Source organism: Entelurus aequoreus, linkage group LG25, assembly GCF_033978785.1.
Source record: "Entelurus aequoreus isolate RoL-2023_Sb linkage group LG25, RoL_Eaeq_v1.1, whole genome shotgun sequence".
NCBI classification, from domain to species: domain Eukaryota; kingdom Metazoa; phylum Chordata; class Actinopteri; order Syngnathiformes; family Syngnathidae; genus Entelurus; species Entelurus aequoreus.
In genome coordinates, this window is record NC_084755.1 from 34,014,068 (window position 1) to 34,037,037 (window position 22,970).

The window sequence follows — 22,970 nt, forward strand, 5'->3', positions numbered from 1 at the left end:
CATTTTGCATCAATTTTAAATTATTGCTGCTTATTATACAATGTACCGTATTTTTCGGAGTATAAGTCGCTCCTTAGTATATGTCGCACCGGCCGAAAATGCATAATAAAGAAGGGAAAAAACATATATAAGGCGCACTGGAGTATAAGTCGCATTTTTTGGGGAAATTTATTTGATAAAACCCAACACCAAGAATAGACATTTGAAAGGCAATTTAAAATAAATAAAGAATCGTGAACAACAGGCTGAATAAGTGTACGTTATATGAGGCATAAATAACCAACTGAGAATGTGCCTGGTATGTTAACGTAACATATTATGGTAAGAGTCATTCAAATAACTATAACATATAGAACATGCTATACGTTTACCAAACAATCTGTCACTCCTAATCGCTAAATCCCATGAAATCTTATACGTCTAGTCTCTTACGCGAATGAGCTAAATAATATTACTTGATATTTTACGCTAATGTGTTAATCATTTCACACATAAGTCGCTCCTGAGTATAAGTCGCACCCCCGGCCAAACCATGAAAAAAACTGCGACTTATAGTCCGAAAAATACGGTACCTTTTCTTTTTCTTTATTATAAACAGACTAGCAAGAAATCTAGCATATTTTTCCGGTGTTATTGGAAACTGTACTCGTGTTGAGACTCTTTACTTCTGTCTCTCCATGTCCGTGACGACCAGCGAGCTTCTTTTGTCCCAAAACACTCACTGACGTCACGCTTGCGTTGCGCTGCTGCTCCAATTGCACGTTCTCTCCTTGAAAGAGCGCCATGGTCCTCTTAATATTTGCACATTGCACATTTTGTTGATCGCTGTCTGCGGGTATATCTCGGATATATTAAAGTCATGCAAATATGCTGCGTCCGCTCCAGACAATTGCGTGCGTATTGCTTACGCCATAACAACATCCGGTTTAGGTGATCAAAGACTTTGTCCATTTTAACGTGTGGCGGCTTTTATTTTGCTGTGGCGTCGCAATCAATTACATTGTCTAGGATTCAATGATCAAAATGATTCAAGTTTGACATATAAGACTGACGTATTGTAGCTAGGGAAGAGACTTACCGAGTCCTTCACGACTTTGGAGAAGAGGGGAGGCTGGTCTGACAAGCAGGACAAGATCAGTGCAATCATCAGCAAGGCGTAATACACAAAGAAGGTGGTGTATCTCCACACACAAATAGCAGACGGCTGGGACAAAGCAGACATTCTTAATTCGGAGAACATATCACAATCTGTGGATCATCATTTGTTGCAGCAGTAGACTGACCTGGTCTAGGGCATGGAGGACCTTAGAATAGAAGGTCACAGTGGCGCAGAACAAGGCCAAAAACCAAAAAACCAGCAACACTCCGGACGACTGAACCCCTTTCATTCGTTCATATTGAATCAGCAGGGTGGCCAGCAGCTGCAGCAAACACAGAAACACAATTGGTATGAGGTGACTTCTGTCACAAGAAGTTTTGTTTTTGCTCATGTCATCGTTACAGCAGGTCCTCAAGCTACGTACACCTCTGTTCGTTCCTAACGACAAAGTCAAGTTTTCGTGTAAGTCACTCACGCTGTATACAGAACACTTGAAGATCATATAAAATATAGGAACACAAATATTAAATACAAGAATTAAATGAAACAGTCCTCCTGCTTAATACCATGTGATTGTCTAGCTCACTGGAGGGCGTGTTGCAGAGGTAAACCACTAAGCTGCTTAGTTAACACTGTCTATTTCATCAGAGTAGATCAGGGGTGTCCAAACTTTTTCCACTGAGGGCCGCACACGGAAAAATTTAAGCATGCGGGGGCCATTTTGATATTTTTCACTTTCAAACCATAACAAAATATATGGATTTTTTTTTTTTTTAACCTTTAGGGCTCCGGGGACCATAAAGGGTGTCACTCATTAAAACGTTAAAAATAAGTCAAATTATTATTTTTATTTTTTAGTTAACGCTTACAGTAAATCTCTATATCAACTTCAGGTTGATAAAAAGTAAAAAAAAAAAAAAAGGTTTTATGCCTTTTCTGTCAAAAACAACTTTGTTTTTTATAGCAAAACTGGAAATATGCAGTATTTAGTAATTACAGCTCTAAAAGATCAATAATACAGGACACCATTGATTTTAATTCTTTAATATTTTTGAGAAATCAGTGAAAATATTAATAAAATCCCACAAAATATATTTGGGATCCAAAAGGTCCCCCACTCATAAAGTGATACATTTTTATTAGGTTTTCTTTTACTTTCAACACTTAAGTTACGAGATCAACTTCAAATACATCTGTCGATTTTACGTTTGAACTATTATTTTGTTTGTTTTTATGCTCTTTTGTCAAAGAAAACTTTGATGTTTTTATATGGCAACCACACAATATATGCAATATTTTTTCCACATAAAACATTTTAAAGTGACATTATTGAAGTAATTGGAGCCTTGAATAGGTCAATAATTCATTATAACATAGATTTTTTAGTCTTTTTTTTTGTTGGGAGCAATGGCAAAAAAAAGAAAAATAAAGAAAGACAAAAGGAAAAAAAACAGCCTGCATGGCAGCTTTGTGTCAACATTGCAACTTTTTCTCGTTAGATTTCACCTCATTCCACTTTTTAAAATGTTTATTTTTTATTTTTGCAATACTATCAATTTTGCAATTTTTGCAGAATGTGTGGCGGGCCGGTAAACAATTAGCTGCAGACCGCAAATGGCCCCCGGGCCACACTTTGGACACCCCTGGAGTAGATCCTTTCACATGCTCAAAGATACCATCTGTATCTTTGATCCGGCTGGGCGATATGGCTGAAAACTGTATCACGGATATACATTTTTCATATTGATCGATAATTTTTGATATTTATTTATTTATTTTATTTATATTTGTTATGACTTATTCAAGCCTGCCAATAAATACAGTATTGCAATTTCTAACTTACCAAGGGTTCTATTTATCAGTGGAGAAGGTGTCTGGTAGCCAGGTAGGATGAGTGCAGCTAAGGTGGTACAATAAATGCAGTCGATTTGAAGTTAGTTTCAGTTTTACACACTAGAAGGCCTTAAGAGAAACAGTCCCGTAGCAGAATGTCTCAATCTTCATCTTTAAGATCAGCCGATCAGCTGCTACTAACTAACGGTCCCTGACACAAGGCTGAAGCATAGAGGTGACAGAGCTTTCGCCGCTGCTGCTCACAATCTCTGGAACGACCTACCTCTGAGTGTTAGAAGAGTTCTCTCTTCCTGTTTTTAAATCTCTCTTAAAAACATACTTTTATTCCATGGCTTTTAACACTGAGTGATATCCATCCTGCAATGGCGCCCCATAATACACCTGCTGTGAACCTGTTTTTATGTTTTATTTATTTATTTTTTATCGTGTTGTGTTTGCTCGGTACTCGTATTATCTTTTCACCTGCCCATTGTACAGCATTTTGGCTACCCCTGTGGTAAATTTTAACTGTGCTTTATAAATAAAGTTGATTTTATTTTATTTGATTTAACAGCAAGGACGTTGCGCTAGGTCAGGGGTCGGCAACCTTTACCACTCAAAGAGCCATTTTGGAAAGTTTCACAAATTAAAGAAAATAATGGGAGCCACAAACATTTTTTGAAAATTTAAAATGAAAAACACCGCATACAAAGCTTAAATTGCTTTGCGCTATGTTAACCAGGGGTCTCTGACACACGCACCGGCACGCATCTTAATATGGAAATGTAATGTTAGTGCGGCCCGCGACTTTTAATTGAATGGCGCTTGATAGCGTCTTTCTTGCCAACCCTCTCAATTTTCCGTTACACTCCCAAATTTCAGGACGTGCTGGCACTGCTTTTAGCGCCCTCTACAGCCTGCCCAAACAGCGTACCTGCTTGGCCACATGTTGAATGCAGCTTTTGTTTGCTCACATAAGTGACAGCAAGGCATACTTGTTCAACAGCCACACAGCTTACACTGACGGTAGCCGTACAAAAACAACTTAAACACTGTTACGTTACAAATATGCGCCACACTTTGAACCCACACCAAAAAAGAATGACAAACACATTTCTGGAGAACATCTGCACTGTAACACAACATAAACACAACACAACAAATACCCAGAATTCCATGCAGCCCTAACTCTTCCGCTCAACCGACGCACGGAGAGGGGGGGGGTTGATGTGTGGGGGTGTGTGGTGGTAGCGGGGGTCTATAATGTAGACCGGAAGAGTTAGGGCTGCATGGGATTCTGGGTATTTGTTGTGTTGTGTTTATGTTGTGTTACGGTGCGGATGTTCTCCAGAAATGTGTTTGTCATTCTTTTTTGGTGTGGGTTCACAGTGTGGCGCATATTTGTAACGTAACAGTGTTAAAGTTGTTTTATACGGCCACCGTCAGTGTAAGCTGTGTGGCTGTTGAGCAAGTATGCCTTGCTGTCGCCTACGTGTGCAAGTAAAAGCAACATATAACATGTGGCCGGGCTGGCACGCTGTTTGTAAATGCTATAGAGGACAATTAATGCAGTGCCATTAGGGCACGCCCTTGATTAAGTAATTAGAGTGAAAATAGGATAATATTTGCCCTGGGAGATTTCTAGGAGAGGCAGTCTCCTGGGAAAACCGGGAGTGTCGTTAAGTATACTGGGAAAACCGGGAGGGTCGGCAAGTATGCAGCTGAGCCGCATCAGAGTGGTCAAAGAGCCGCATGCGGCTCCGGAGCCGCGGGTTGCCGACCCCTGCGCTAGGGTTATTCAGTATTTTTCTGTCTACAAATATGGGGTGTCAAGTTTATACCAAAGAGATCAACATTCTCTTGAGCCTTCTCTAAATCATTCAGGTGTACATTGGAAAACTTCAGACGGGCCTGCCCTGTACATGTGTCTTTTTTTAGCATTGGGGCCTTGTGGCCACTGCAATATGTCAATCCATCTTCTACCGCTTGTCCCTCTCAGGGTCAGTGGTGGCTGGAGCCTATCCCAGCTGTACTTGGACGGAAGGCAGGGTACACCCAGGACAAGTCTCCACCTCATTGCAGGGCCAACGCAGACAAGCATTCACACTCACATTCACACACTAGAGCCAATTAAGTGTTGCCAATCAACTTATCCCCAAGTGCATCTACAACAGCAAAATATGCCACCATTGTTTTTCTTGAGGACTTTGGCACAAAGTTCCTCCTGTGTAGTTCAGGGCCGATCCCTCACCTTTCTCAGAATCGTCCATTAAGATGACATTTTACATGGAGTGGAGCTCTGTGTGAAGGTAATTTGACTATTGTATGTTTTCCATTTTCAAATGATCACTTGTCTTTTTCACCAAGCTTCAGGACTAATGTGTGTGCTTCATGGACACAAAACTAGTCTCTGGTGGTCAGAATTTTTGCTAGATGTATGGAAACAAATACTTATTTCACTTAATCAAATACAAATAACGGCAGTGTTTCCCACACATTCATTTATTTGTGGCGGCCCGCCACGAAAGAATTACGTCCGCCACAAATAAAAAAATAAAAAATAAAAATAAAAAATATTTGTTGTTGTTGTTGTTGTTGTCCAGTCCAGCTTCTCAGGCAAGTCATATAGTTGATGTAGATGCCCATATAGGCTGTTCAGATTTACTTTAAAAAAGAGAAGTGTAGGATACTTCTCTTGTTGCCTTATTTGTATTTGACCACTACTGTTTTCTGTTTATTTGTTACTGACTGTGGCAGGACACCTCTGCCTCTGTTTCACTTTATGTTGCTGGTAAATAATATGGTTGTAGTAGTAGGCTAAAGTTAAATTATTTAGTATGCACTAATTAAAGGGGCAGAGCTTTAAGAGACATTTTAGCTTTTATATTTTATAAGATGTATTTTTTGTAAGAACCACAATTAATAAATATATTTCAGTGAATAACTTATTGTTCAAATCTGTATATAAATATGTACATAAAGTGTTGTAATTATATTGTAAAATGGATGGATGGATGGATGGACGTTTAAAACAAAACTGTTATTATTAATTAGTAAGTATACATTTTTTGAGCCTTTTTAGAGAAAACCATATCATTGTAGTAAATTATGCAAATTACTCGATGATGTCATTGTGACCACGCCCATAGCCACGCCCCCACCGCCACAGGTATCTTGGCAGTTTATGGGAAACACTGAACAGCCATACACTTACCCTACAAATAACAGACTGTTCGTGTCTTTGTACAAGGATAAACTTACACAACCAACATGAGATCAAATAATCATTTCATGTCTGTGCTGCTCTGTTTTTCTTCACATGAGAGGTCAAAGTTGTAAAAGGGGGTTAAGTCTTCATCTTAACCCAACACCCACCAATAAATAACCTGCTGTTTTGAAAAACTGTTCTTCAGGTCAATGACACGCTAAGCACCATGCCTGACCTCCTTATTTGAGGATTCTCCCACGCGGTCTTCTCACAATCACAACTAGGTCCTTGTTAAGGGTCAGAACGCAGTACTTTTTCCAGCTTGCAAACTTTTCCTGAAACCCCAGCTTTGTCCTCAGTTACAGTGATCTATATTCAGTGGAATTTCAAAGCCCTTTTACCAACATGTTCACCCTTCGTTTGATTATTTATCTGGAATGTAAAAAAAAACAACCCTAGGCTGAGGACAGCAAACTAAAAGTCAGCCGTGACTTACAGTTATCCTCTGAAGCTGAGGCTTGGTTGTGTGGTGGTGCTTTGGGTCGTCAAAGTGAGGTGGAACAAATCCAGCCGATGGACACAGTATGTACAACACAACTGGCAACACAACAAATTTGTTGAATCATTTGAAAAAGTACCAACCGAGTAATTATACGGACAATGTGAAAATGGGAGGCGAGTCTACACAGCTTGCAACTGCTGCTGACTACTTTGGTTGTTTCAGGTGTTTAGCAAACTTAATCACCATGATATTACATATTGGTCATTTGAAATGTACGGTGATACCATGGTTTTTGTACACCCCACTTTTAATATGATTGGATTTTCAACACATATTTTTGCCTAAAGTTAAAGTACCCATGATTGTCACACACACCAGGTGTGGCGAAATTATTCTCTGCATTTTGACCCATCACCCTTGATCACCCCCTGGGAGGTGAGGGGAGCAGTGGGCAGCAGCGGTGGCCACGCCCAGGAATCATTTTGGTGATTTAACCCCCAATTCCAACCCTTGATGCCGAGTGCCAAGCAGGGAGGTAACGGGTCCCATTTTTACAGTCTTTGGTATGACTCGGCCGGGGTTTGAACTCACAACCTACCGATCTCACCACTAGGCCACTGAGTAGGAAGTCTGCTGCAACGGGTCTTTATAACAAAACATGCCTTTGTTAGCCCGTTTTCAGTTACTAGGGCTGTGAAGCTTTGGGCACATGATTCGATTCGATTTTTGGGGGTAACGATTCCAGTCAGAATCAATTCTCGATTCAAAACTATTCCTGATTCAAAATCAATACTTTTTCAATAACATTGAGTGCCAGTTCTATGATTAACTACATTGCCCCATAAAATAAATAAACAGCTCTGATACGTTTCTATGTTACTTAAAAGAAAACTGGTTTAGTTTAATAACGTTCTACCCAAACATTTACTTAAGTGGCTTGATAGGACGCACTTTGGGAAAAAAATAAATAGATTTTTGATTTATTTGAATCAATTAAGAATCGTTACAAATAGGAATTGTGATTAATTCGAAAATCTATTTCGTTTTGACACCCCTATTAGTTACCTACACAGAAGTCATTCTCCCCCAGCTCCTATGACATCATTACTGGTAGACTCTATACTTATTTGCTATTATAAGTATGCATGCCATACCCGACCGAGTATGGCTGCAAAATAACCCACCATGGGTAGGACCCTATCATTTCCACTTAAATGGAATTGCGGAATTGGCCAAAAAAACAGAATCTACTGTTAAACCTGTAATATCACAAAAATTAACATAGTTTGACTGAAATGTTGTTAAGGATGTAACGATAAACGGTAGGGGTGTAACGGTACGTGTATTTGTATTGAACCGTTTCGGTACGGGGTTTCCGGTTCGGTTCGGAGGTGTACCGAACGAGTTTCCACACGGACATATTAAGTAGTGTGTGTGTTGTGCCTCGGTGTGCATTGTTTACTCAAAATGCCGGACATTTGAGGCATTTAAGAAACTCCGCCCTAAAAGCTCCGCAAAAGAGGACATGTCCGGTGAAAAGAGGACGTATGGTCAGTCTATCGTAGCCCGTTAGCTGCTAGCATGCCGCTAACGGGCTAGGATAGACTGACCATACGTCCTCTTTTCACCGGACATGTCCTCTTTTGCGGAGCTGTCCGGGCGGAGTTTCTTAAATGCCTCAATTGTCTGGCATTTTGAGTTAGGGTTGCGTGTATTTTCAATGTACGTTCAGGGTTAAGAAGGGGTTAAAAACAAAACAAATTGTGCGCGCAGCAGCATTCGTGAGGGAGGGGCAGAGACATGCGTCGCCAGGCTCTGCTTTTTATCCACAGATTACATTTTTTATTATCTATAGCAGGGGTGTTAAAAGTGTGCCCCGGAGGCCATTTGCGGCCCACAGCTAATGTTTTAAAGGCCCACGGCACATTCTAAAAATACTATTAAAATAAACAAAAACAACAAAAGTGAAATAAAAAAAGCTTAAAGGTTAAATGTCATTTAGAAAAAGTTGCAATGCTGACTAATAAAACAAAGCTGTTTTTTTTTCTTTCAAACTGTCATTGCTCAAAACATAATATCGGACTGCCGATATTATCGGACATCCCTAGTATCTAATCATAAACCTGCCTGTCGAAGCGGCCAATTGAAACACTGGTTACAGAGCCCTACAGTTCCACAAGGACTTGCACATGTCAGGTGATGCTGTTTTGCAATACTGTTGACCGGAAACATAGAAATGTCTGATGACCACTTGCCATTCCAAAGTAATGTAAAAAAAACAAAGAGAAACCCCATGATCCTGCTAATGCTAGCAAAGACAATCCGCTGTGCTTCAGAAGATCCGTGGGAAAAAAGCTGTCGGTCCTTGTGGATGATACCACTGATGCCAGGGATAGTAAGCTTGTAGGTAAGTTGTAAGTTCATGATAACATGGCAGCTACTAATACTTCTGATACTAATAGTAACAATTATAAGTGGTGAAATGACCACTGTTGTGATGCAAGCTCAATGTACAGACAGGACGGCAGCCCTGACTGAAGAGGCTTTTTTTTCCTTCTTTTTTCCGACACAGCCTCGTTTCCACTCAAACAGCAGCGGTCAAGAGCCCTTAACTCTTGACAATAACAGCACTGTGTACTACGTCTCATCTGACTGAGCAAACTAAATAAAGGTTTTGGAAAAATAGCTTACATTACTTTGTACTTAACTTTTGTATATTATTTTGATGCTTTGGCTTTAAATACTGGGAAAAAAATGTCCAATGGTGAACTTCATCAATAAATGTGAGGATTTTCTATTTGGTTAATGGTAAGGGTGTACCGGTACACAAAAATTTTGGTTCGGTATGTACCTCGGTTTAGAGGTCACGGTTCGGTTCATTTTCAGTACAGTGAGAAAAAAACGAAATATACATTTTCTGGTTATTTATTTACTAAAATTTGTAAACAATGGCTTTATCCTTTTAACATAACAATAACATACATATACACACAGGGTCCATTGCCAGGGTTAATGCAGTTAACATATATAAAATAAAAACTAAATAAGATAAGGCTCAGAATTGGTTTCTTAACAAAACCTTTCTACATATAAAGTGTAACAATTCCACATATAAAGTGCAACATTAAACTGCTTCAAGTTGTTGCTCAGATTAAATAAAATGACAAAACTTTTCTTCTACATACAAAAAGTGCAACATTAAACAGTTTCAAGTCAACTCAGCCTCAGATTAACTTTTCATTTTCCCCCCAAGCCTTTAACCCTGGTGACTATCACTCAATTTTCATGTTTTTTGCCAGAAAAATCAGTTTATCCACATTGTCTGCAGAAAGAGCAGACCTGCTTGCAGTTAAAATGTCTCCAGCTGTGGAAAATAGACTTTCACTGGGCACGGAGGTAGCAGGTATGGCGAGGTAGTGCCTGGCTAACTTGGCAGTAAGAGGATATATGGGCTCATTGTTCTTCCGCCATAGAAGTGGGTCAAAATCTAGTTTTTAATGCAATATGGTCTTAAATCTGCTGCTATAAAAACACCAACGGCATTTGTTATTGCTTTAGCCCTGCCTGACTCGCTGAGGAGAGGCTGCTTGAATGCGGTGGGAGCTGTGTTTGTTCGTCTTTCTCTTCGTTGAAGCGATGTTATCCATTTTTGTAACGCATCGCGAAGCCGAAATGTTCCCAAACGGGAGATCTTAACGAGGCAGGAGGGTCTTCCAGCTCTGGCCTTTGCATGTTGTAGTAGCCCGGTCGCTGCTAGCATGCCGTGTGTTGTGCCTCAGTGTGCATTGTTTACACAATGTGCGGTGCGCTACTTAATATGTCCGTGTGGAAACTCGTTCGGTACACCTCCGAACCGAACCGCCCGTACCGAAACGGTTCAATACAAATACATGTACCGTTACACCCCTAGTTAATGGACATTTTAATCAGGGACACAAAAAGACACAATTAATTGAGGTAAAATAATTGTAGAAGGTAAAAAAATACATTCTAAAAACTTAAAAAACAACATTTGAAATAAACTTCATAGGGCCCTACATGGGGCCAAAGAAAGTTGCAAGTACCAGCACTTAATACAGATGGTGAGAAAATTCCTCCCACCTCCAAAGACATGCACTTGAGGATAGGCTGATTGGTAACACTAAATTTGGCCCTGGGGTGTGAATGTGAGTGCGAATGCTGTCTGTCTACCTGTGTTGGCCCTGCAATGAGGTGGCGACTTGTCCAGGGTGTACGCTGCCTTCCGCCCCGAGCGACAAGCGGTAGAAAATGTATGGATGGAAAACAAATTCAATTCAAGAACTCAAAGCAAAGTACAAAGGTGGCGTCCGTGTGGCTCTCCCTTCTCTCCTACCTTATTGCTCATCACCGTTTTTGCCAACAAGAGTCATGAACAAAGGGGAAAGTGATTTTTAAGTCATCTATGGATGGTTTTACTTTCCGTTCAAGGCAAAACAGGATGTACATTTTCAACTCGCAGCACATGAAGTGAGCAAACTCGTCCGAAAGATGACGCCATAGCACAAACAATAACATACCATTTCAGTCCTATGTTTGGGTGGGTTTAATGAAAACGTTTGAACACATAACGTTCTGGCAATTGGAGAAAAAAAATCCATAAATTAGCCACACTGTTTTTTAAGCCGCAGGGTGTAAAGTGTAGGAAAAAAGTTGCGGTTTATAGTCCGGAATTTACAGTATATGTATTTCACATTTTTCCTGTGTGTGAAACTATAACTATTCTCTATCAAATGTGTTGTGTGTTCATATGTGTGGGTGTCTGGATTGTATTATTGGATTTACATTTTTTCTTATGGGAAAAAAGGGCTTCACTTTTCGGGACTGATTACAAACAAAAAACCGGGGCATCAGTGTAATTGCGAACACACAAATATCGGATAGAGGCACTAATTCCGAATTGTGCACTTGAACCTGCGGTACAAATCAAGCTAAAGGGACAGCAAACCATTGATTCACTCATTCATATTCACAACTAAGGGGAATTTTAGGGTCTTCCATGAACCTTAATACATCATCGGTATATGATATAACTCCCTCACTCACCATGGTGAAGCCCAGTATGGTAGGACTAACGAGGTGGACAGCCGCAGGAACCCCACTGCCAGAATTTCTTTCCCAGAAAGAATAGAAAACATCTGCCCAGCAGATAAGCCACAGGAGAAAGCCTACAGCCTGTGGAGAGAGGAGCAGTTTTTAGTAACACACCTGATGCACAGAACAGTATCATGTAATGTTAAGTATGACTCACAGTTTTGGCTTTGTTAAGGTGACTCATACATATGTAGCCGTGGTTATGGCTACGGAGGTAAATGAGGTAGATGGGGGCACACAGCCAGAGGTAAAGGCATGGCAGCCACACCAGGACAGTGTTCTGGAAGCACTGTGTGAAGTATGGGTTTGAAGTATTCCATGAGCGGTTCCAATCCTAGAAGAGACAAGGAGGAAGAAAATACACCTGTGATATACTGTAAAGTGGGGCTATTCAACTGGCGGACTGACATCAAACCAACCATAGAGTTCAGTTCAAAATTTCGTAAAAAATTTGCATTTTTGCAGCAGATTCCTAAAAACACTAGACCGCTGTAATATACCGTAATTTCCGGAATATAGAGCAAACCAGGATACAAGCCATAACCAAGAAATGTTAATTGTTTATTGATTTTCAGACAAATAACATTGACATACATTGTTATTAAGGGTGTAACGGTACATGTATTTGTATTGAACCGTTTCGGTACGGGGGGTTCGGTTCAGGTCGGTTCGGAGGTGTACCGAACGAGTTTCCACACGGACATATTAAAGGCCTACTGAAAGCCACTACTACCGACCACGCAGTCTGATAGTTTATATATCAATGATGAAATCTTAACATTGCAACACATGCCAATACGGCCGGGTTAACTTATAAAGTGCAATTTTAAATTTCCCGCTAAACTTCCGGTTGAAAACGCCTTTGGATGATGACGTATGCGCGTGACGTAGCCAGTGAAACAGGAGTATCGGTAGCCCATTGAAGCCAATACAAAATAGCTCTGTTTTCATCTCATTATTCTACAGTATTCTGGACATCTGTGTTGGTGAATCTGTTGCAATTTGTTCATTGCATTATGGAGAAAGAAGCTGAGCAAGCAAAGAAGAAAGTTGTCGGTGTGAAGCGGAGTATTTTGCGAGGGAAGTCAGCAACACAACACAGCCGGTGTTTCATTGTTTACATTCCCGAAAGATGCAGTCAAGATCGAAAAACTCGGACAACAGAGACTCTTACCAGGATTACTTTGATTTGGATACACAGACGCAGACGCGGTACAGTGAATACGCAGCTGCGCTTCCAAACATTTGATCGCTTGCCCGTACGTGCGTGTCACGTACGTAACTTTGGGTAAATATATAAGCTTTATGAACCTTGGGTCAGGTGAACGGTCCTTTGGGCTGAGTGATTGTGTGTGTTGTGCAGGTGTTTGAATTGTATTGGCGGGTTATATGGACGGGAGCTAGGAGCTAGCATAACAAACACCTAGGTGTTTGTTATGCGGGATTAATTTGTGGCATATTAAATATAAGCCTGGTTGTGTTGTGGCTAATAGAGTATATATATGTCTTGTGTTTATTTACTGTTGTAGTCATTCCCAGCTGAATATCAGGTCCCACCCGCCTCTCACAGCATCTTCCCTATCTGAATCGCTTCCACTCCTCACTAGTCCTTCACTTGCACTTTCCTCATCCACAAATCTTTCATCCTCGCTCAAATTAATGGGGAAATCATCGCTTTCTTGGTCCGAATTGCTCTCACTTCTGGCCGCCATCACTGTAAACAATAGGGAACTTTGCGGAAATGTTCAACTGACTACGTCACACTACTTCCGGCAGGGGCAAGGCTTTTTTTTGTCAGATACCAAAAGTTGCGATCTTTATCGTTGTTCTCTACTAAATCCTTTCAGCAAAAATATGGCAATATCACGAAATGATCAAGTATGACACATAGAATAGATCTGCTATCCCCGTTTAAATAAAAAAATGTAATTTCAGTAGGCCTTTAAGTAGCGTACCGCACATTGTGTAAACAATGCACACCGAGGCACAACACACGGCATGCTAGCAACGACCGGGCTACGACAACATGAAAAAGTCCGAGCTGGAAGACCCTCTTGCCTCGTTAAAATCTCCCATTTGGGAATATTCCGGCTTCGCGGTGCGATACAACAATGGATAACATCGCTTCAACGAAGATAAAGACGAACAAACAACTCCCACCGCATTCAAGCAGCTTCTCCTCGGCGAGTCAGGCAGAGCTAAAGCAATAACAAATGCCGTTGGTGTTTTTATAGCAGCAGATTTAAGACCATATTGCATTAAAAACTAGATTTTGACCCACTTCTATGGTGGAAGAACAATGAGCCCATATATCCTCTTACTGCCAAGTTAGCCAGGCACTACCTCGCCATACCTGCTACCTCCGTGCCCAGCCAAAGGGTATTTTCCACAGCTGGAGACATTTTAACTGCAAGCAGGTCTGCTCTTTCTGCAGACAATGTGGATAAACTGATTTTTCTGGCAAAAAACATAAAAATTGAGTGAAAGTCACCAGGGTTAAAGGTTGGGGGGGAAAATGAAAAGTTAATCTGAGGCTGACTTGACTTGAAACTGTTTAATGTTGCACTTTTTGTATGCAGAAGAAAAGTTTTGTCATTTTATCTAATCTGAACAACAACTTGAAGCAGTTTAAATAAATATCATATTTAGTTTTTATTTTATATATGTTGACTGCATTAACCCTGGCGATGGACCCTGTGTGTATATGTATGTTATTGTTATGCTTAGCATTCATGACTGCCTGCTGTTGCACTCATTAGCCTAGTGGTGGCTCACATCCATCACACACACAGCTATTTTAAAGCAATGTTAAAAGGATAAAGCCATTGTTTACAAATTTTGGTAAATAAATAACCAGAAAATTTATATTTTGTTGTTTTCTTACTGTACCGAAAGTGAACCGAACCGTGACCTCTAAACCGAGGTACGTACCAAACCAACATTTTTGTGAACCCTTAGTGGATGGAAAAAGTTTTAACCCCAAATATGCGTTTTTGAAACTCTCCATGGCCTAAGCTATTGTATTTTTCTAACCTACTAAGTGTCTTGATATCTTATTCAAACATTTAATATTCAAACTTTCTCTTTTCAATATGTCCCTGGCAATCCTCTTTCATACTACTCCATTGATTAATTTTAATCGGCTGTATCCTTTATCCTTCTTTGTGGGGACATTGTTGATTGTCATGTCATGTTCGGATGTACTTCGTGGACGTCGTCTTTGCTCAACACGTTGTAAGCATACTTGCCAACCTTGAGACCTCCGAATTCGGGAGATGGGGGAGGGGGGTGTGCCATGTTCAATGGAGAAGTCTGATCTACAAAATGTGCAGGCAGCATACCACTTCCCTTTCGAGCTGTCCTGGATGAACTGAAATAATTTTTTCCAATCATTTTGGAACTTGCAAGCATACTTCTTCTTCTTACTCGTCGTCGCCATGTCTCTTCTCCGTTCTTCTGCTTTGTCTCTGTTATGTTTTTGGACATTACTACTTGCCGTAGTTTTGAAGCAACGCATGATGGGAATCCGGATGTTGTGTGTCAGTGTATTAACGTGCCGGCTGGAATAAACACATGCGGAAAAATAGCTCCGTGCCTGCCTACTTTATGGGTTATAGATAAAACTATGGATAACAGAGACATATATAATAGTCTCCTTTTCAGGAAGTAGACGACGCTAAAGGCAGTGCCTTTAAGGCACGCCCCCAATATTGTTGTCCGGGTGGAAATCGGGAGAAATTCGGGAGAATGGTTGCCCCAAGAGATTTTCGGGAGGGAAAATCGGGAGATATTTCCGGGAGACTCACGAATTTCAGTGCCCCTCCCAAAAATCTCCCGTAAAAATCAGGAGTGTTGGCAAGTATACTTGCCAACCCTCCTGATTTTCCCGGGAGACTCCCGAATTTTAGTGCCTCTCCCGAAAATCTCCCAGGGCAACCATTCTCCCGAATTTCTCCCGATTTCCACCCGGATAACAATATTGGGGGCGTGCCTTAAAGGCACAGCCTTTAGCGTCCTCTCACCTGAAAAAGAAAAATAGCTCCGTGCCTGCGGAAAAATAGCTCCGTGCCTGCCTACTTTATGGGTTATAGATAAAACTATGGATAACGGAGACATATATAATAGTCTCCTTTTCAGGTTGTAGAGGACGCTAAAGGCAGTGCCTTTAAGGCACGCCCCCAATATTGTTGTCCGGGTGGAAATCGGGAGAAATTCGGTAGAATGGTTGCCCCAAGAGATTTTCGGGAGGGAAAATCGGGAGATTTTTCCGGGAGACTCACGAATTTCAGTGCCCCTCCCAAAAATCTCCCGGAAAAATCGGGAGGGTTGGCAAGTATGCTTACAGTCATACTTGCCAACCCTCCTGATTTTCCCGGGAGACTCCCGAATTTCAGTGCCTTTCCCGAAAATCTACCAGGGAAACCATTCTCCCGAATTTCTCCCGATTTCCACCCGGACAACAATATTGGGGGCGTGCCTTAAAGGCACTGCCTTTAGCGTCCTCTCTCACCTGAAAAGGAGACTATTTTATATGTCTCTGTTATCTATAGGTTTATCTATAACCCAGTCTCCCAGGAAAATCTGGAGGGTTGGCAAGTATGGCTGCAAGCATACTTGCAAACCCTCCCGATTTTTCCAGGAGACTCCCGAATTTCAGTGCCCCTCCCGAAAATCTCCCGGTACAACCATTCTCCCGAATTTCTCCCGATTTTCACCTGGACAACAATATTAAGGGCGTGCCGTGATGGCACTGCCAAAGCGTCCTCTACAACCTGTCGACGCGTCCGCTTTTTCACCATACAAACAGCGTGCCGGCCCAGTCACATGTTGTATGCAGCTTCTGCATACACACGAAAGTGACTGCAAGACACACTTATCAACAGCCATACAGGTCACACTGAGTGTGGCCGTATAAACAACTTTAACACTGTTACAAATATGCGCCACACTGTGAACCCACACCAAACAAGAATGACAAACACATTCCGGGAGAACATCCGCACCGTAACACACCATAAACACAACAGAACAAATACTCAGAATCCCTTGCATCCCTAACTCTTCCGGGCTACAATATGCTGAAACCAAAAATAAACAAAAGGTGAGTGTCCATAAGAAAAGGCATTGAAGCTTAGGGAAGGCTATGCAGAACGAAACTAAAACTGAACTGGCTACAAAGTAAACAAAAACAGAATGCTGGACGACAGCAAAGACTTACTGCGGAGCAAAGACGGCGTCCACAATGTACATCCGAACATGACAATCAACAATGTCCCCACAAAGAAGGATAAAAACAACTGAAATATTCTCGACTGCTAAATCAAAGTAGATGCGGAAAATATCGCTCAAAGGAAGACATGAAACTGCTACAGGAAAATACCAAAAAAAGAGAAAAAGCCATTAAAATAGGAGCGCAAGACAAGAACTAAAACACTACACACAGGAAAACAGCAATAAACTCAAAATAAGTCAGGGCGTGATGTGACAGGTGGTGACAGTACACCTACTTTGAGACAAGAGCTATACTGATGCATGATTGGTTATGGTTAAAAGTCATATCCAAATGACTTTTTACTGTCGACTGAGTTTCGTTTTTTTAATGATTTCTTCTGGTGGTGTGCCTTCGGATTTTTTCAATGCAAAAAATGTGCCTTGGCTCAAAAAAGGTTGAAAAACACTGCTTCAAGGCACAACCCCAATATTGTTGGCCCGGGTGGAAATCGGGAGAAATTCGGGAGAATGGTTGCCCCGGGAGATTTTCGGGAGGGGCACTGAAATTCGTGAGTCTCCCGGGAAAATCGGGAGGGTTGGCAAGGATGGTTGTAAGTCTTTCAAAACCGCAATAAAAGTTCACCTCCAGGCAGCTACAACCCTAAACTAACACCCTCCGCGGATTGCTAATAATCAAATGTAAACAATCAAATGCAGATACTTTTTCTTATGCCTTCTGATCTCTCTCTCTCTCTCTCTCCCTCCCTCTCTCTTACTACTTGCTGTCCATATCCTACCCCCCCCCCTCCACACCCCTGATTGTAAATAATTCAATGTGATTATCTTGTGTGATGACTGTATTATGATGATAGTATATATCTGATAGTATATATCTGTATCAAGAATCAAATTAAGTGGACCCCGACTTAAACAAGTTGAAAAACTTATTCGGGTGTTACCATTTAGTGGTCAATTGTACGGAATATGTACTTCACTGTGCAATCTATTAATAAAAGTCTCAATCAATCAATCAAAAAAGCCCCCAATATTGTTGGCCCGGGTGGAAATCGGGAGAAATTCGTGAGAATGGTTGCCCCGGGAGATTTTCGGGAGGGGCACTGAAATTCGGGAGTCTCCCGGGAAAATCGGGAGGGTTGGCAAGTATGGCTGTAAGTCTTTGCTGTCGTCCAGCATTCTGTTTTTGTTTACTTTGTAGCCAGTTCAGCTTTAGTTCCGTTCTGCATAGCCTTCCCTAAGCTTCAATGCCTTTTCTTAGGGGCACTCACCTTTTGTTTATTTTTGGTTTTAGCATTAGATACCTTTTCACCACGACAAACCATGTTCCCGACATCTACAAAGCAATTAGCTACCTGCTGCTACCTGCTGATATGGAAGAGTATAACATAGTTACGCTGCCGAGCTCTAGCAGGGCCGGCCCGTGGCATAGGCCGTATAGGCAAATGCTAAGGGCGTTGCCATCAGGGGGCGCCACGCCAGTGCCAAAAATGTTGGAGGAAAAAAAAAAAAAAAAGTTGGTACTATTATTTCTAAATACAAAAAATAATCCCACGTTAATTAAAATGCAAAGTAAAGCCTATTTAATAGAAATATTATTTGTTACAACATTACGCCCCCCCCCCCATCCCCCCGCACGGTGCGCCCCCTCCCTTCCCGTATCATGACTCTTACCACATCGAAAAATCAACACAAGATTTCAAAACGGCCAAAACTGTCAGGTGCCCAGGGAAGAAAAAAGAGAAAAGAACAGGAGAAACGAGAAAAAGACAGAGGTAGCAGGTAGGTAACGTTAGCCTACATGAAATAATTTGTCTGTTACAGAATGTGATAGTAACCTGGCTTTTTAGCATTAAGCTAATGTTACATGATTCTGCAATTGCTAATCAATAAATAGCTAGTTCTGTTTTAACGTCGGGTTAATATTGTGGAGGGGGCTAAATTGTTATGGAAAATAATAACGTAACATTAGGTAATTACAGTACTCCCGCCTTACATTCCTCGGGGACATTTGTATTAGATCTTTTAAGCAGGTGTTTTTTGTTTACATTGTTATTGCCTTGTGGTTAGCTAATGTTTGCCCTGCAGGTAATAGTCAGTTTTCCACCCCTTTATATATTAAGTATAGTTGTAAGCCTAGTTGTTAAAGTGCACATCATTAATGTTAATTAAGCAATATCACATGAGAGGGAATGTTGTTTTTTAATTTGAGCACTGTTGTGATTCGGTTAAAGATAATCATAACATAACATTCTCATATAATATGTTAATTTGCTTTCTTTAAGTAAAAAAAAAAAGGTCAAAGACAAAGCTATTCGGTTTCTTGTGAGTATATACACTTCACTGCCGATGTGGGTGGGGGGCGCCACCTAAAATCTTGCCTAGGGCGCCAGATTGGTTAGGGCCAGGCCTGAGCTCTAGCACCGACTGATTGATTGATTGATTGATTGATTGATTGATTGAGACTTTTATTAGTAGATTGCACAGCAACGGCACATTATTTGCAGACTATAATTACTTGTTTGCAAAAAATATTTTGAAATTAGATAATCTGCCACGGCACAGCGGTTGAAAAACTGGTTTAGGTGTATCCTGCAAGAAGCAGGTACTTTCTTTTGAAACGACAAACGCGTGCATTATGTGCATGGAAGTATATGAAAGGTTACACACACTGACACTGAATACAATAGCGGTCTGGGTGTCGCTAAGCCGGTTATTCGGCATCATTGCTCCAGCAGCAGCTTGTTTACAGCCGGCTAGCATGTGCCGACCGGCTGCTGACCGGTAGTAGCTAGCCAACAACGAGAGGTAAACAGAAGGTGAATACGTTCAAAAACACGACAAACCACCAACTCACCCAGAACTGATCGGAACCGTCCGGGCTGCAGAACCTGTCAAGCCCCATTGACCGGGACGTGTAAGCAAGTGGGAGTCGGGACTGAGTTGTGGGGAGTTTTCCGATGTTGTAACCTGCCTCTCGTCACATGCCTGGCGGAAGGTTGCCGCTTCTTCGGCTTTTTTTCCCCGAGCAGCTCGCCGGCATATTGGATGTGCGTATAGCGCCATCTGCTGTACCGGAGAAGAATGACACTTTTCTTACGTTGTGCTAGAGCAGGGGTCGGGAACATAGACATTGATTGATTGAAACTTTTATTAGTAGATTGCACAGTACAGTACATATTCCGTACAATTGACCACTAAATGGTAACACTCGAATGCGTTTTTCAACTTGTTTAAGTCGGGGTCCACGTAAATCAATTCATGGTAAAATCTTATACATCTTATAAGGGTACGCAGCATCAAGCGCTACAGCCTACTGGCGCTGACGAGACGCGGGGCCGCCATCTTGGAGTGGTGATCCGCTCCACTCAGTGCAATTCACTTGGCAGGAGCACCAGGGGCGTCACTAGCTTTTAAGGACAGGGGGGGCTTAGCCCCCAGGAGATGCACAGGATGCGAGCGAACGTAGCGCACGAGCACAAAACTTCACAAACGGCTAACAAAGACTTAGAAATTATTCATTATTATTATTATTATTATCCGAAATGAAATGCTCCCCGGGACGATGGCTTTCAACCATTTTTTTAATTTTTATTTTTATGTATTTATTCATTTTACATTTTATATTAAATGTCTTGGTTTTTCCTCCCTCTGAAAATCCTATGAAATGTTTAACAAGCCATCCTATAATAATACAACAGCTATTAATGTAACAATACAATAAAACAAATATATTTTAATTATATTTCTTTTTCATTATTTAACATAGGCTAATGTATATTACGTTATTTAGATTCAACAAGAAACACAAAACTTAAAAACTAAATCATTTACAATTGCAGACACAAGGTTTCGTGCAGCTTTACTCATTGTAAAGGAAGACGGAAGTTCACGCAGGAGAAAAATGACTACAAAGATGGTGTCTGGGTATATATATATATATATACATATTAAGTCTTTCATACAATTTATATATATAAATATTTGTAAAAAAAATAAATAAATAAAAAATAACACCAAATTATTTAGGGGGGCTTAAGAATATTTTAGAGGGGCTTGAGCCCCCCTAAAATAGGCCTAACAACGTCAATGAGGAGCAGTGAAGTGAAGTGAATTATAATTATATAGCGCTTTTCTGTAGTGATTCAAAGTGTTTTTTACATAGTGAAACCCAATATCTAAGTTACATTTAACTTACTACATTCCAGGGGGAGCTCCACAAACCACGTCAAACCCAGATTCGGATCTAACAAAGGTCTTAACTCATTCTCCTTCGATGCCACATCAATGTGGAATGCGCTCCCAACAGGTGTAAAAGAAAGGGCATCTCTATCCTCCTTCAAAACCCCAATAAAAGAACACCTCCAGGCAACTTCAACCCTAAACTAACACCCTCCCCCCTCCACATCCCACCTCCCCGGATTGTAAATAATCAAATGTAAATAATGAAATGTATATACTTTTTCTTATGCTTTCTGATCTCTCTCTCTCTCTCTATGTCCACTACTTGCTGTACATATCCTACCAAGTCAGACTTACACTGTTTCAATGTCCATTTCTCTGATGATGCAATTGTTGACTGAAGTGATGATAACAACCAAACCTAACCCCCCCCCTCCCCCATCCACATCTCACACCCCGGATTGTAAATAATGTAAATAATTCAATGTATATACCCTGATGATTATCTTGTGTGATGACTGTATTATGCTGATAGTATATATCTGTATCATGAATCAATTTAAGTGGACCCCGACTTAAACAAGTTGAAAAACTTATTCGGGTGTTACCATTTAGTGGTCAATTGTACGGAATATGTACTTCACTGTGCAATCTACTAATAAAAGTCTCAATCAATCAATCAATCAAAAAAAACAGTGTGGGTGGCACTGGGAGCAGGTGGGTCTTGCCCAAGGACACATTGGCATAGACTAGGATGGCGGAAGCGGGGATCAAACCTGGAACCCTCAAGTTGCTGGCACGGCCACTCTATCAACCGAGCTATACCGCTCCTTTGATAGAGTGGTATAGCTCTATCAACCGAGCACTACATGCTTCCATCTGTTGAAAAGCTCTATGGAGATGATGATTTCATTTTCCAGCATGATCTGGCACCTGCCCACAGTGCCAAAACCACCAGTAACTGGTGTACTGACCATGGCATTACTGTCCTCAATTGGCCTGCCAACTCCCCTGACCTGAACCCCATAGAGAATTTGTGGGGTATTGTGAAGAAGAAGCTGAAAGACACCAGACCCAATAATGCAAATGAGCTAATAGGCGCTATTGAAGCATCCTGGGCATCCATAACACCTCAGCAATGCCACAGGCTGATTGCCTCCATGCCACGCCGCATTGATGCAGTAATCCGTGCGAAAGGATTCCCAACCAAGTACTGAGTGCATTAATTGACATTTTCAAATGTTTGATTTTGTTTTGCTGTTATAAATCTTTTTTTTTTTACTTGGTCTGAGGAAATATTCTAATTTTTTGAGATATGATTTTTGAGTTTTCTTAAGCTGTATGCCATAATCAGCAATATTAAAAATAATAAAAGGCTTGCAATATTTCAGTTGATGTGTAATGAATCCAGAATGTATGACATTTTTGTTTTTTTAATTGCATTACAGAAAATAAAGGACTTTATCACAATTTTGTAATTTTCTGAGACAGTCCTGTACAGTACATATTCCGTACAATTGACCACTAAATGGTAGCACCTGAATAACTTTTTCAATTTCAACTAAAAAAGCTTAAAGGTGAAATGTAATTTAGAAAAAGTTGCAATGTTGACTAATAAAACAAAGCTGTTTTTTTTTCTTTCAAACTGTCATTGCTCAAAACATAATATTGAATCAAAATCAAAGTTATTATGAATTATTGAGCTATCCAAGGTTCCCAATACTTGACATCAAATATTCCACTACGAAAAATATTTTTGGTGGAAGATTTTGCACATTTTGTGTGTTTGCCATTGAAAACATAGTTTT

General features: G+C 40.8%; 1 protein-coding gene across 1 annotated transcript in view; it reads right to left on the bottom strand.

Moving 5' to 3' along the window:
• LOC133642451 (multidrug resistance-associated protein 1-like) overlaps positions 1–20,001 on the bottom strand; it is a 104,935-nt gene extending 84,934 nt beyond the window's left edge. Inside the window, 5 exon segments of the mRNA XM_062036643.1 lie at positions 1,079–1,204; positions 1,284–1,421; positions 11,707–11,835; positions 11,912–12,088; positions 19,838–20,001. Of these exon segments, the coding sequence (XP_061892627.1) occupies positions 1,079–1,204; positions 1,284–1,421; positions 11,707–11,835; positions 11,912–12,088; positions 19,838–19,885 (618 nt within the window). The 5' untranslated portion in view covers positions 19,886–20,001.
• Positions 20,002–22,970: the final 2,969 nt, after the last annotated feature.